General features: G+C 35.0%; 1 protein-coding gene across 1 annotated transcript in view; it reads left to right on the forward strand.

The window, feature by feature from the left end:
* ME1 (malic enzyme 1) overlaps nt 1-16,602 on the forward strand; it is a 238,082-nt gene that overhangs the window by 35,393 nt on the left and 186,087 nt on the right. The window contains 2 exon segments of the mRNA XM_031964580.1: nt 844-977; nt 16,221-16,370. Of these exon segments, the coding sequence (XP_031820440.1) occupies nt 844-977; nt 16,221-16,370 (284 nt within the window).

Below are 16,602 nucleotides of genomic sequence, written 5' to 3' on the forward strand. Positions count from 1 at the left end.
GAACTTGTATCAAAGCTTTGAGTCTTTTATCATAGATGCTTTGGAGTAATTTTCTTCTTGGTTTGTGTTTTTATCATTTCTGTCACTATTATATTATCCTTTTTTTTTGGGGGGGGTGTTCCTGAAATAGTTAATTCTTCTAACTTTACTTCTTGATTTTATTCTTAATTCTGTGAAAGAACATAATATTTAGAGCAACTTGCCTATGTTTAACATTTAATTTTTCATTGATTCAATAATCATTTAACTAAGAGTCAATGGATAAAGTGGTGTTATACTCTGGGGGAAGAACAAAGATAATTCAGACATAGTTCTTCTTTCATAAAAGAAAGGGTATGTAACATATTTACAATAGATAAGTGTACTAAGAACAAAGGTGAAATAATGGATATTTTGCCATAAAGGTAGGAGAAAGAAAAGATTATTTCTAATTGTGAGAATCAGTGGAAGCTTCATATAAGATTTTTGCACTGGAAATTAAAAAAGATGAGTAGAATTTCAAAAGGCAAGAATTTTCAAAAAGAAATTCAAAAGGGAGGTGAGAAAGTACTAATGTGTCAAATAAGTAGTTCAAGATGATTGGAATGTAATTTCCCTTGTATTTGTATAGTCCTGAATATTTTTCAAAATAGCTTCATTTCTATCAGTTATATATTTTATCTTTATATAACATCACAAAAATAAAACTAAACAATTGTAATTATAGATTATTAGTATTCTCTTAATCTGGTATTCTTTGAAGTAAACCATTTTGCCTTAGTTAAAAATTCAAGGCAGAATTTCTATTGTTTTACTGTTGGTTGTGCTTTTTCTGGGATTTATGTTATTTTCATTTATTCTTAGGGATTGGCTTTCACTTTGGAAGAGAGACAGCAATTGAATATACATGGATTACTGCCACCTTGTTTTCTTGGCCAAGACATCCAAGTCTTAAGAGTTATTAAGAATTTTGAGCGGCTGAACTCAGACTTTGACAGGTAAATAAATCACTTTTAAAGATATTATTATATATTTAATAGCATTTGTGTAATTTTCTGTGGTGTTATTTAATGTGCAAGTTCAGAGATGAAAAAGTAAAATCTCTTCATTTATAATTCTTTTAATTAATATATTACAGTATTTCAGTGACTCTGATTCTAATGATGTGAATGATTCTTCCAGTGATTCAGATAGTAATCTACCCATATATTCACTTTAGCAACTCTTATTCCTGTTGTACCATTAATTTTTCTTAGAGGATTTGGCCAATGTGCCTGTCCTTGTCTGTAGATAGTGTTTACATAGCACTTTTATGCTTATAAAACACCTTAAATAAGTTTATCTCATTTGACTTTTATATTCTTGCCAGGTACATAATATTATTGTTCTTATTTTTACACATAAGAAAACTGAGACTGAGAGAGATTAAGAGACCAGAGTTATAGTCATTGCCAAGTGTTTAGGACCACTCTAGTTTCCTGTAGCTGATGCCCATCTCTTGGACATTATGTTGGTACCAGTGGAACACATAAGCTGTTGTCTCTCATATTGCTACCTAGCTAGTCCACAACATTTTCTAGCTATAGATTACTCGAAAAAGATCTGTTAGGCTGCTTCTTGCTTAGAAGTCTTCATTGAGAATATCTTGTAGCATATTTGAACCTACCTCATCTCTCATCCTTATCTTTTTGGTAATGCACAGTTTTGATTCTTTGGAGACAAGGAATTTTATCTTTATAGGATCTCTAGAATAATATTGGTAAGGAAAAGATTAGAAGGTTGTGCCTCATGTATTGGGAAGCACTTTAGAGTCATCATTTGGAGTATTTGCATTTGGGGCAAATTTACTTGGCAGAGGAAAACACAATGTTATGCATACGACATTCCAATAGTAGATGCAGTAAAATGGGGAGTTGAACTTATCCCTCAGAGAATCTAGCCCTCATTGAAACCCTAGAAATCAGGTGCCATAGTGGGTAGGACCTTGAGATAATCCACCTTGTAATGACAAATTTCAAAAAACAAAACAATGGGCTTGGGGTGGGCTGTGGATTGCCAAAGAGAGGGAATATACCCTTAAATGTTAGCACCCTGGAACCAAAGCTCATTTGCTCTGTGCTGATTAAAGCTCTTCCATCCTATCTTGTTTCTCCCTAATTGAAATGTGAAAATTAAAAGCTAATTTGGAAGGGCATCCAAATTTATAAGTTAATAAAAGAACCAAGATTTGGATTGAGAAAAATATTTTAAGACCTTTGATTTTTAAAAGGTGTCTATCTCATTAAATAATTTGCAGCCATTTTGATTGATCTTTCTTCATCTTCATCTCCACCTTTTGTATTATTTATGTTATCTGCTGCACTATTGTTCCTGATGTGGCACCACTATTTCTTTTACTATTTTGAATTTTTTGTCTTTATGTTTTAATTGGATTTTAACTTTTTAATTTCATTATACATTTTTATAATTTATTCACTTTATATTTAAGGTTTCCTCTGCTCTTAGCTACTTTTGAACTGACCATAAAATAATAGGCAGAAATCCTGTGTCATGCAATTTATTCTTTTCATCTTTTCCTTGGACAATACAGAAAATTAAAAAAAAATTTTTTTGAAAGACAATCCTGAAATTGATACTGATGCCATTTAGGATAGGTAATTCTCTATTTTCTAATTTCAAACATGCAAGACAAAATTACATGGAATTGATTATTTGTACAATATGAAATAGAGTTGACTTCTAAGGCAGCAAAAAACTTTAGCCTTATTTCTTATGGGCTAGGATTACCTCAATTTACTAAGTCTTTACATATTCTTTTGCTATTTCTGTCTTTTCAAGTAGACTGACTTAAACATTGTCAGTTATTTTACTGCTAGATTGGAAATCCTTTGTGATTTATAGTAATAAAATTTAAGGCAGTGACCTAAAAATAAAGTAATTAGTGGTGTTGGAATTCATTATGACTAAGTTGGTAATGTACTCTATTTTTTGAATAAAATTTTTAAACCTACTTGAAAAAGGAGTCAACCATTTAAGTATATCTTTAATTTGCATTATAATTTAGTATCAACCTTTAATCAACAAATGTTTATTATGTCTCCCATAGTGTCAGGCACTATGCTAGGCTCTAAAGTTGAAAAGATAAAATATTCTCTGCCTTTGAGGGGCTTATACTTTAGACAAAAACAGCAGGAATACATATAAGTGAATGCATATTAAGTTTGGAGAAGAGTAATGGATCACTGCTGGAGGGATCAGGAAAGGCCTCAGGTGGGAAATAGTTGTGCTTAACAGAAACTAGGGAATCCTAGAGACCTCTTTAAGGATAGAATATTATCTAAGCATAAGGATTTAGTTTAATTGGCTCATGACTGTGCAAAGACATAGAGAATTGGTGTTTAATATATGTTTGTTGATTGATAGAAGCAAATACAAGGAACAGCAAAAGAGCTAGTTTTATTTTACTAGATAGTGCATGATTTATCAATAATAAGACCAGATAGGTGGTTGGAAACAGATTGTGAAATGCTTTAAATGCCAAATAGAGAAATTTGTTTTTTTGTCCTAAAGGAATAGGAGGCCAGTACAATTTATTGAACAAAGAAGTGATATAGTTCAACTTAATTTATTTTGTTTTTTAAGGAGAAAGTCTTAAAGTCTTTTTTTTTTTTTTTTATAGCTTTTTATTTACAAGATATGCATGGGTAATTTTGCAGCACTGACAATTGCAAAACCTTTTGTTACAATTTTTCCCCTCCTTCCCTCCACCCCCTCCCCCAGATGGCAGGTTGACCAATACATTAAACTTTATTTTTTAAGAATATATTTTTTCATATCTTTAAGAATATCAATTTGGCAGTTGTGTGGAAATTAAATTGGTGGAAGGGAAGAATTTGATATAGGGAGAGCAATAGGATGCTATTGAAGTAGTCCAGATCTGAACTAAAATAGATAATGCCTGTGGGAGTTGAAAGAAAGGCCATAAGGAAGAGAAAGATGTTGCAGAAGTGGAAACAGAATTTTACAGTGATTGCATATGTGGACTAATAGAAAATGAGAGAACGAGGATAGCTCTCAGGTTCTGAGTATGAGTGATGGGAAGGATCATTGTGCCCTCAGTAGAAATAGGGAAATTAAGAATCTGGGTATGGTTGGAATTTTAAAAAATGAGTTCCCTTTTGGTCCTGTTGAACTTGTGGTACCTATTATTTATTTGGAAATGTTATCTATTGGAAATCTATTACCTATTCCAATGGATAGTTGGAATTACACAGCTGGAGCTCAAGAGAGAAACTAGGTCTGGATATACAAATCTGAGCTCACTGAGAGAAAAAATGAAGACAGAAAAGAGAAGAAGATCTAGGACAGCCTTTGATTACACACATTATGGGGAGATGATATAGATGGAGGATATAGACTTGAGAATAAAATAGTCAGGAAAGTAGGATGGAACTAAAAAAAAGAATAGTGGAACAAAAACTATTTGGGGAGAAAGGTGAGTGGTGCTGCCAGATGGTGCAGAGAATTCAAAAGAATGAGTATGGAACTGTCAGGAAAGCCATTGGATTTGACAATTAAGAGATCATTGATAACTTTGCATAAAACAGTTTCAGTTGAGTAGGAAAGCAGGAAGACTGAGTGTAACTGATTGGCAAGTGAGTGACAGGAGAGAAAGTGGAGGCAACAAGCAGAGCTAGCTTTTGCTAGGTGTAGGGCTGTATGCTTAGGTTTAGGGCAGAGATGAGACAATTGCTTGGGCGAATGGTAGGGTCAAGAGTTTGAATTTACTTTTTTTGGTTTGTTATTTAAGAATAGGAGACCTGGTGTATTTCTCTGCTACTGGGAACGAGCAAGAAGGAGGAGAGGTTAAAGATTGGAGGGACTGATTATAAAAGCAGTCTGTCAGAAGAGACAGAAATGGATGAATGGGGAAATGGAGTCAAGAGCTTGGCCTAATTATCTCCACAGGAAAACTAAATGGATGAAGATGTTGCTTGTCTAAATAATAATTTGTGTAAGTGAAATTAATTGGTCTGTGGAATCTATGGAGCTTGTCTGTGTACATGCACATTTGACACTTAAAACAAATTGCCAAAACTTGACAAAATTGCCCAAAATGGACAGCAAGAAGAGAGCAGCATGGGAGATAATATGGAAAATGGAAAAAAAAATTTCTGAAACAAAGGCTCCTCTTTTTAATGCCAAGATTCTTTCATGGTAACTCATTATCTGTAAGTCAGAACACTACAGTCACTTGTACAAGAATTGAAATTAATAATAATAGAGCTAACATTTATTAAACATTATAGCACTGTGCTAAGCAGTTTATAATTCTTGTTTTATTTGGTTCTCATAAGTGCAAAATAGATGCTATTATTTCCCCCATTTTACAAATGAAACTGAAACAAACAGTTAAAAGTAATTTGTTCAGGGTCACACAACTAGTAAATGTTTGAGGTCAGATTTGAACTGGCTTCTTGACTTCAGATCTGATGTTCTATCTGTTGTGTCTCCTATCTGCCTTTATTATCCAGAAATTAACATATGGTTGAGAAAATAAAATGGGCTAGTGTTTGATGAACATGAGGGGATAATTGATATAGAGCCTGTATACTTATTGTTATCTTTATGATATCAAGTAAAATTGGGAAACTTTGCCAGTTTATTGACCCCAACATCCTCACTGTGCTTTCCATTAATGCCTTCTTTATAGGTAACAAATGCTTTTATCTTATACTTTTTCCTTTCTTCTCCCCTTCCATCTTTTTATATTTACTGAGATCTCTTGCCTTCCTGACATGACATGGCTTCACTTTTTCTAGCACTGGGTTCTGCTTTCTACTCATACCCCCAACTCACTGAGTAATAAAAGCATCAGAATATTCCTTTCTCCATATTGCTAGTTATCACTGCAACTAAATAACCTTTTATCCTTTGAGCTCCATTTAATCCTTACTTATCATATGGTATCTCTTGATCCCTAATTTTCTTTTTTTTTTTTATTAGTTCAGTGTCCCAGTCTTTATTTCTTTCCCAGTTTCTATCCTTGTCCTAAGGGATATAAACATATATATTTATATTCCCTCAAATACCCCCAAAATTTCTTAGTTCCTCAGCTTAATAAATACCCATGACCTCTTCTCTCACCTCTGCAGAGATGGTCATACCAGAGATCTTGTCATCACTCACAAGTGTTCCACTTCTGTGTTCATGAACTCTGAAATTGCATTATCTGATCATAACCTGTTTCACCCCTCTTCTTCTGCTTTAAACTCCTACCCCCATTCTTCATCCTCATATGGATTTTCATCCTCATCTTCCCTCCTCAATTCTTTCTCCAGCTGTCTATTACTCCTGCCTTGGCTACATTTTCTTCTCTTCCCTATCTTCACAAACTTGACAAACTATCTTGACAAACATTCTGTACTCTACCAACTGTCCTTTTCTCTCATCCTTTGCCCTCTTCTCATATCACCAGTCTTGTCCTGACAAGCTTCAGTTTTGACTACCACCTACTTCCTTTTCTCCTATTCCAGTCTCATGAAGCTGGAGAAAGTTAAAAAAAAATAAATAAAGGCAATCATGCTGACTGGGACTACTACAAACTTAAATTACATGCTCTGTCCTGGGCACTCTGTGTTCAATACAGTCCATTTATACTTTGCTAATTATGGCCTTTCCAGACCTTTTCATCTCTCTTCAAACCTCCCATGGCTCCCCTTACCCTATGGTTTCAGCTGAGAACCTTCTATAATATTTTACTAAACAAATTGAGACCATTCACTGAGAGCTGCTTCTTCTCCTGTCCTCATTTCACATCATTCAGATGCCTTCTGCCAGTATCTATCTCCCTTATCCCCTTCTCACATGAAAAAATGGCCCGTTTTGCCAGAGCAAGCTCTTTTACCTGTCCAACTGTTCCCATTCTACCCCATCTTCTCTGGACAATTTCTACCTTTTTCATTCCCATTCTCTCATTAATTTTAAATCTCTTCCTATCTACTAGTTTCTTCCCTGCTGACTACAAACATATATATTTCTCCCCTATCTTCAAAAAGCCTTCACTTGATCTATTAATCCCCATTACCGCCTATCCTGTATTTCTCCTTGCTTTTATGGCTAAACACCATGATAAATCCATCTATAATCTGTGCTTTCTTCTCTCTTTCCCTCACCCTTTTCTTAACTCTCTGAAGTATGGTTTCTGACCTTATCATTCAATGGAAAGTGCTCTCTTCAAAGTTTCTTTTATTTATTTATTTATTTATTTTTAATTTTTTTATTTAATAGCCTTTTATTTACAGGATATATATATATATTTTTTTTATTTATTTAATAACCTTTAATTTACAGGATATATACATGGGTAACTTTACAGCATTAACAATTGCCAAACCTCTTGTTCCAATTTTTCACCTCTTACCCCCCCACCCCCTCCCCTAAATGTCAGGATGACCAGTAGATGTTAAATATATTAAAATATAACTTAGATACACAATAAGTATACATGACCAAAACATTATTTTGCTGTACAAAAAGAATCAGACTCTGAATTATTGTACAATTAGCTTGTGAAGGAAATCAAAAATGCAGGTGTGCATAAATATAGGGATTGGGAATTCAATGTAATGGTTTTTAGTCATCTCCCAGAGTTCTTTTTCTGGGTATAGTTAGTTCAGTTCATTACTGCTCCATTAGAAATGATTTGGTTGATCTCGTTGCTGAGGATGGCCTGATCCATCAGAACTGGTCATCATCTAGTATTGTTGTAGAAGTATATAATGATCTCTTGGTCCTGCTCATTTCACTCAGCATCAGTTCGTGTAAGTCTCTCCAGGCCTTTCTGAAATCATCCTGTTGGTCATTTCTTACAGAACATCTTCAAAGTTTCAATGATCTTTTTTCCTCCCCTTCAACACGTTTCCCTTTCTTTAACACATGTAATTTTATTTGAACTGGTTTTAAACCAGTGTACAAGTAAAACTTCCCGCTCATATATACTAGCACTGATTTCATGAAATGAGAGGCTTCATTTACATCCGTGTAGGGGACTGGTAAAGAAAGTAGAGGTCCATTTTGGTTCTTACAATTAAAAGAAAGGAACAATTACTAAGGAAGAAGATACAAAATGTACTTTCTGCTTTCCTTCTTTTGTCTGGATTTATTTTAAATGGCCCAAATTTGTTATACTCCAGTTTGCTGATCCACATTTGCTGAAAGGTAGAGAGAGGCCAGGACGTAGCCTTCAAACCAGAGTATTTGCCCTCAGGTAGGACAGTGATCATTAATTCCCAGATTGTTCTGGGAACTAGGGCTATATTCTTCTGCATCCGATCTGCAGTGCCTGGGTACGTGGTGATACCACCAGACAAGTGTGATACGAATGCTCATAAATGTCAATATCACACTTCATGATTTACTTGGAGGTAGTTCATGAATCATAGGATTTCACACCTTAAAAAAAATGATTGGAAAAAAGCTTCTGAGCAGTTAATCCTTCATGTAAGCTGCCCCAGAGCTGGTGTAACCAGCTGTAAACCAGAGAAGAACCAGGTATAGCACCAGCCAACTCCTGATTCAAGACTGGAGTTATATAATGCAACTTCTTGATGTCACTCATTGCTTCCTTCTCAAATGTGGTTCAGGATCTCTGTGAGGTAGTCTGCTTTATCTTGGCCATCAGGTCTAGCTGGGGGATGTCCTGGGCAAGGGTGTAACTTTCATAGATGGGCATGGTGTGGGCCGCACCAGCATGTCAATCACAACTAGAGGCATCCAGGGATAGCAGAGTCTGGATGGCAACATACGTGGTTGGGGTGTTGAAATTCTCAAACCTAAGCTGTGTGATCTCTTCTCTGTTGGCTCCGGGGTTGTGGGGGGTATAGGGGGCCACATGGAGCCCACTGTAGAAAGTATGGCTGTAGATCTCTCCATGTCATTGTATGGAAGTATCAGACATGTGATGTTGTATTGCCTCTGAAAGAATTCAGGTTCAGACAGTCTCCAACCCAAGCAAAGAAAGGCCTTTTAATGAAATTTGCATACTCAGTAGGTGGGCCAAGGTTTCTGAAGGAGTCAGCAGCCTAGCAAAGCAAGATAAGGATTTTTAGCGTAAATGGTGCTGATTACATCACAAGATACAGAATTTTTGAGCTTATAGGAGGAGTTTGCTGAAATGGGGAGGTCCTAAGGCTTTGATGGAACTGTGCATGCAGTTATCCAGAATGCATACAATGTGTTGGAGTGTATTAATGATGTTAATAGTGTTATAACTAGCTTAGGTTCACCAAGAGCAGCAAAGAAGGGAACCTGGGCAGGCTCCATGTGGGGGGAAAATTTATTGAGCTTTGCGGTCCAGTGTCCTGTTCTGCATCCTGTTGGTGCTACTCTCTCATAGACTGGTTTCTGTGTTATGCTTTGTGGTAACTGTCCCATGTAGTCCAGTGATGTAGTTACAGAATATGCTGGCCTGCTGATTGTTGTAGTGAGACCCATGACTAATGATTTCTGTGGAACTGGGGATGGGTTTGGGCTGAACTGGGGCAACAGTCAGAATGCCATCAATTATAAAACTGTGTTCAGTGGGGTATTTTAGAGTCAAAATACCCTTCTCGCTCTGTGCCCCATCCCCCATGTACTTGTCCTGTAGATTTTGCCTTTGTAATCTCTCTCCTCTACTCTGATAGCCACCATGATGGTGCAGACCTTAATCATTTTATGGTTGGACTATTGCAATAATCTGAATCCTTTCTTTGCTTCATCTCTCTTCCTCCTCCATAGTATCCTCCACTCAACTATCAGATTCATTTTCTAGAAGTACAAGTCTGACCATGTCACTTTCCTGTTTAATAAACTTAACTCTAGGATCAAATATTACATCCTTTGTTTGGCTTTTGAAGTCCTTAACAAACTTGTACCTTCCAATCTTTCTGAGTCTTCTTACACCTTATTCTCTTCCATGTTATCTGAGATCAAGGGACACAAGCTTCCTTGATGTTCTTTATCTGCTGACTTGAGTATTTTCATTATCACTTCCCAATGGGTGAAATTCTCTCCTCTTTCTTTTGGCTTCCCTCAAATTTTAGCTCCATCTTCTGCAAGAGGCCTTTCCTATTGCCCCTTTGGTGCTAGTATTTTTATCTGTCAGTTATCTTTTATTTGTCCTGTACATATTTTCTTTGTAGTTTTTTTTTTTTTTTTTTGCACACCATCTCCCACGTTAAACTATGAACCCCTTGAGATTAAGAACTGTTTTCTGTTTTTCTTTCTATCAACATCACATAGCAGAGTGCTCAGCACATAGCAGACACTTAGGTGCTTGTGATCAGCTTAATCCTCTGGGGCAAAGTTTTGGGAAGACATTTATGAGAGTTGGATAGCATGGAGTATATATAAATGACTTATAAACTGCATTGTTGAAGGGAATAATTGCACCGATTATAGAGGAGATAGAAGGGAGCATTGGATTATGATAATACCAGTGTCTTTATCATCCAATAAGTGCAAAAAAATTACCTTTGGTTAATATATTATCTCTGACAGTGATATCACTGGACGTTTTACAGAAGGAAGCCAATCCCAAATCATCACTGCTGTCTGCTAGCAGTATTGTATAGTGGAAAGACACTAAACTTATTCTTCCCTTGCCACATAGTGTCAGTCTGACCTTGGACAAGATGAGCTTTGCACCAGTTTCCTCATCTCTGAAATGAGGATGTTGAAATAGATAATTTTTAAAGTTCTTTCCATCTATTGATTAATGGCTAATATGTTTTATGATACATATTTTATGTATGCATGCATTTTTCAGGTTGTCTCTTAAACTCTTAAATAAACTTATCTTAAATAAATATCTCTATTTAATAAACTTATTCCATAGTTTTATTATTTATTACATAATAAAATATTTGATTATATTCATTCAAACTTAATTTTTTCCAGCTTCAAAGGGTGCCCTGAAGTTCTAGTATTTTGCCCATTCAGTTTTGATCCAATAAAAAATTATTAAGGTATTAAGCACCTTTATGGTTTCTTCATCTGTAAAATGAGTTGGAGAAGAAAATGTTAAACCAATCCAATATCTTTGCCAAGAAAACACCAAATGCGGACATGACTGAAATGATGCAATAACAAATGTGCTATTTACTGTGAATATGGAGACAGAAATAAAATTATCCTCTGCGAGGTGGAAATAACACATACATAGATATGGAGATATAAAATATGTAAAAAATAAATAAAAAGTCATTTGAAGTGGGAAAGGAGAAGAGTAAGGAATCATTAGGTTTAGTATGGAAAGTGGCTACTTAGTTAATTCTTAGAGGAGAGTAGGTATTCTAAGAGGTGAAGTGAGACTAGTAAAGAGCACAGCTATCTGTCTGGAGAGGGAGAGGGAAAAATTTGACTGGAATGGAGTGAGCCTGTAGAGAATAATATGAAATCAATCTGGAAAGATAGTTTGGAGTCATATTTTAAAACAGCTTTAAGTGCAAAATGCAAAAAGATGTATTCTTAGTGCATATGCACTCTCTATGCATAATCCTTGATAATCTTGTGAATTTTAAATATCTTCCCTTTTCTTTTTTTAACCTTTATCTTTTTGCTGTTGAGGTATGTTGTTTAAATTTTGTCTTTATATTATAGTTTTTAATCTTTAAAAAATATGTTTCAATGTTATTTTTTTATTTTTGTATCGCACTCATTTCTGAATATGTCCTTCTGTTCTTCTCCCTTTCCCATTCACTGAGTCTTCCCTTATAATTAAGATTTTAAAAAAAATTTACTAAAACTAACCAATATACCAACCATGCCCAATAGCACATGCTGCACTACGCACCCATCCATAATCTTTCAAAACCAAAGGCTGTATCATGACAATGACCACACCTGGCCTTCCAAAAAGAAGTTCTTAAAATGCAGTCATGGCTCCCTAGAAGAATGAATGCAACCCATGGGAGCTTGGGGCTAATGCTTTTTCTTCTGCTATTCTCTGAGTAGGGAAATCTAAGGGAGAAGTGGTTTGAGGTAGAAGCCCTACCTTCAGCTGGCTCAAGTTTTGGGGGAATTTTACTCCAATTTCTTCCCCTGGATATGGTGGAGTGGGGAATGTATTGTCAGCTGGACTAAAGGGAATCACAGTGACACCTAGTGGTTTTGCTAACATTTCAGGGAACTGATCAAAGAATCTTTGGTCAACTGTTGTAAGAGCTGAGAAACCTTCTGTATTTTCCTTTGAGAATATTGGTTTTAAGGATGTAAGGATTTTTTTTTTTGGTGAAGTTTGAGAAAGGTTCTTCTGTATCCATGATTTATAGGGCCCTTTCCTAGTGGATAAGTGGTTAAAGGTTGTAAACAAACATTTCTCAAAGGAAGATTGGTAGAACTGTGAATTGGACCAGCTATTCTAGAAGGCAAAATAGAACAGTGTTTATGTCCTTTGATTCAGCTCTCCTTGCTGGGCACATATCCCAATGAAGTCATTGAAAAAAGGATATCATTATATACATTAAAATATTTATTATATTATTTTATATAATGTGACATATTATTTACTTTTGCTTAGTAGCAAATAGCTAGAAACATGATAATTCTATTGATTATTAAACAAATTTTGGTAAGTGAATGAAATGGAATATCATTGTTCTGTAGGAAATGTTGGAAATGAACTCAAAGAAATGTTAAAATAGATGTTGAAGTGGTGCAAAATAATGCAAATAGAAATAAAATGAATAATGACTGCAATGGTATAAATGAAGAAAACAGACAGAACAGTAATAATAAATCTAAACTGAATTCTGTGATACTATAATGACTTGGTTTGGCCCCATGGAAGAAATAATCTCCTTCCCTTCTTTGCAGTGGGGAAGGGGGACAATGGGTATAATACTGCCTGTAAAATCAGATTTACTTGGTGAGTTGGTTGGTTTTGTTGAATAGTTACACCCCCCCTTCCATTTTTTCCTATTATCTCATAAGGAATAGCTCTCAACAAGGGGGAGGTGAAAGAGAGATTTTGTATATTAAATATTAAATGTCAATAAAAATTTAGGGAAAAGGAGGAAAATCTTGATCAGTACTACCTCTCATGGTTCTTTTATTCCATAGTTATAATAATAGTGGAAGCTCTTTTTGTCTGGAGTGGATGATGAGAGTGGGAAGTTTGAAATGTCCCACAATTTTCTTTTAAAAGTTCTCTTTTTGTGATCTTTTAACAATATAATGAAATATTGAGTGACTGGCTCCCGGATTATGCTCCTGGTTAAGAGGGAGGTATAAGTGAAAGGGGAAAAGCACTTCCAAACCATTTGGTATTGGTTAACAGATAGAGAAGTAGATCAGTGGAACAGATTGAATAAGAAAGTAACAAAACCCCAGAACTCACTAATTCAGGATTCAACAACCATAAAACATAAATTACTTAAGAAAGAATTTTGTATTTAATAAAAACTTCTGGAAAAACTAGAAAGTAATCCCATAAAAATTAGGCACCATTATCATCTTATGCCACATTCCACAAATCAAAAGACAAATGTAATTTTAATATTAAATATCATCCCATAAAAATCTAGAAGAAAAGCAGATCATATACTTTCAATAAGAAATAGAGCAATTACAAAAAGATAAAATAGATAATTTTGATTACATGGAAATTTCAAGTTTCAATGCAAACAAAAGGAATGCATCTGGGTTAAAGAAGAAAATAATTGAATGGGGAAAAATATTAGCATTCAAGTTTTCAGATGAGGGTTTGCTATCTTAGATATGTGTGTGTGTGTGTGTGTGTGTGTGTGTGTGTTAACTACTCTATAAATGACAAAAAAAAAAATCACTGTTCAGTAGATAAGTGGTCCAAAGATATGATGTGTTCCAAAGAAGGACAAACTATTAAGTGGTCCAAAGATATGATGTGTTCCAAAGAAGGACAAACTATTAACAGTTCTGTTAAGGAATGTCCCACATCAGAAATAAGAGAAATGCAAGCAAAAGAATTCTGAGATTTCACCCTATACCTTGCAAATTGTCAAAGAAGAAAAAAGATAAGTATAATCATTATTGAAGGCACCCTAATTCATTTTTGAACTAGTGAATCAGTACATCTATTATAGAAAAAGTGATGAAAATGTCTATGCTTTTTGATTCAGAGATTCTACTACTAGGTACATACCCAAAGGAGGTCTTTGATAAAAATAAAGGCTCCATATACATTGTAATATTATAGCAGTGCTTTTTTAAAAAATAGAAAATAAAATACAACAACAACAACAACAACAACAACAAAAAAAAAAAAAACCCTGGAAACACAAGGTATATATCTACAGACCAAAGAATGTCTAAACAAATTGTGATATGTGAATCTAAATGGAATATTACTTTGCTGCAAGAAGTGTGGAATATAATGGATTCAAAGATGTATTACATGAACTAATACAGTAGTCAGAGCCAAGAAAACAGTATACACAATGACCTCAACAGTGTAAATGCAAAAAACCACCACAAAATAATTAAAAGTTAATATTGAAAGTTATAAAAACCAAGCAAAGCCCCAAAGTAGATGTGGAATATTTCAGATTTTTCTAATATTTCCAATATTGATAATTTTTTGCCAATTTTTTTCTTCTCCTTTAAAAATGTTGTTTATTATATGGGATGGCTCTCAGAGAGGGAAAAGAGATAACCAGAGAATTTTGATGATGTATGTAAAAACAAAATATTAATAAAATTGTATTTTAAAAAATATTTATTAAACATTTACAATATGTCAAAAACTGTTAAGATTTAGGAACAAATAGAATAGGATGTGTGTGTGTGTGTGTGTGTGTGTGTGTGTAGAGTCTGTGTCCTCGACAATCTCACCCTTTGTTACATAAAAGAAAGGTATATTACATAGCACATCAAAAATCCTACATTTCCTAAGGATTCAGGCATATTTGGCAAGACTCGGGTAGGACCTTAGATAGCAGTAGAAAGAAGGGATGATCAGGGATGGAAATCTTCCATCTTTACCAAAAGGAAATTGGGTTAGTGATTCCCATTCCATCCAAGCCATGGGAACCCTCAGGCAGCCCCAGTGATTTTTGGGTTGCCTCAGTGAGACACTAAAGAAGAAGGCAAAAGGATAAGGGCTACCTCTACTGGTGGTCAGAGGGAAGTCAGATAGATTTTAATTTTTTAATTTCTTTAAATTGTAACCTGTTTCCTTGATTGGAATTGCAACAATGATTCTTATTATCTCCCTGCTAATTCTCATTCTTTTTTTTTAATTTGGTGTTGCCTGGGAAGGGAAACCACCTCCCAGTTCCTGCCCTGTCCCTGCTGCTGTTAAGAGTGGTCTCCCTGTTAGTATCTAGTTAGACGCTTAGGTGACTGACTAGCTGGACCCCTTCCTCCCACTGTCAGTTTCATATTTCCAATGGTTGACTTTTCTCTACCCTTTCTCTCCAGTCATTCTTTGTCTGTGGAGGCCTAAAACTACATTTTCCAGGGGATTGTCCATTCAGTGAAGACTGGTTCTGCCTGCAGGAAGTCTTCCATGTATTAATTTTTTTATGTTACTTTTTCCATGTGGGAATTACTGGAAAATTATTTCTTTGTATCTACTATACCTAATATACAGTTCTTAACACATAATCAGAGGTTGTTTGTCCTTTGTTCTCAAAGAGGACCATGATGTCAGGAAGGGGATTTAAGTGAGGGAGGGCTGTGCAAGGTCTCCTCCCTCATTTTCCCTTCCAGAGCCACCTGGGTCCAGAGGCCAGATATAGATCAGGAGGTTTGGAGATGGCCCAGGATGCCAGGGAGACCTGGGCCTTTTTAAGCTAAGATCTGTAACAGATCTCAGTTTGACTGAGGCTGCTCCATTCAGTGATTAAAGCTAGAGAGCAATTGAGGCGAAGAATATGGACACATAATCCACCTGTTTCTGAAGCACAGAGAATTAAGACAGGCTGATGCGAAGGCAGAAATAATACTGCTAAAGTACCTTTAATATTTAAGCTATGTGTCACTTTGGCAATAATTTTAGCTTGTCTGATACCTAGCTCAGTTTTACAATCCTTTACTCAGCCCATATTTTGTTAGATGATAGATTGCTAATGAGTATTTGGACATAATAGCACTCTAATTTTAAGAAAGTATATGTGTTTGCTTTAAGAAATAGTTTAATTAGATTTCTGGACAACTGCTTTATGATTAACATTTAGGTGTATTAGGATCTGGATCTAATTATGTTTCATTCCCCACAGATATCTTCTTTTAATGGGTCTTCAAGATGAAAATGAAAAACTTTTCTACAGAGTGCTGACTTCTGACATTGAGAAATTCATGCCTATTGTTTATACTCCCACAGTGGGATTAGCTTGCCAGCAATATGGCCTAGCATTTCGGAGGCCAAGGTATGTAATTTATACTTAAATCATTGTACTTTTTTTTTCTGTTTGGAAGACTTTAAAAAGAAAAAAGTAGTTGATTAACATCCAAGATTGTAATAATTAGAATAATTGAAACTACATTCTGAGGAGCAATAAATTGTGGTTTATTTGACATTTTAGAAATATAGAAACATGGATAAATTTTGTTCATCTCACTAAAACAAGTTGGCTTATTTTACAAAATAATTAATCTTTC

This window comes from Sarcophilus harrisii, chromosome 4, assembly GCF_902635505.1.
Source record: "Sarcophilus harrisii chromosome 4, mSarHar1.11, whole genome shotgun sequence".
Classification (NCBI taxonomy): domain Eukaryota; kingdom Metazoa; phylum Chordata; class Mammalia; order Dasyuromorphia; family Dasyuridae; genus Sarcophilus; species Sarcophilus harrisii.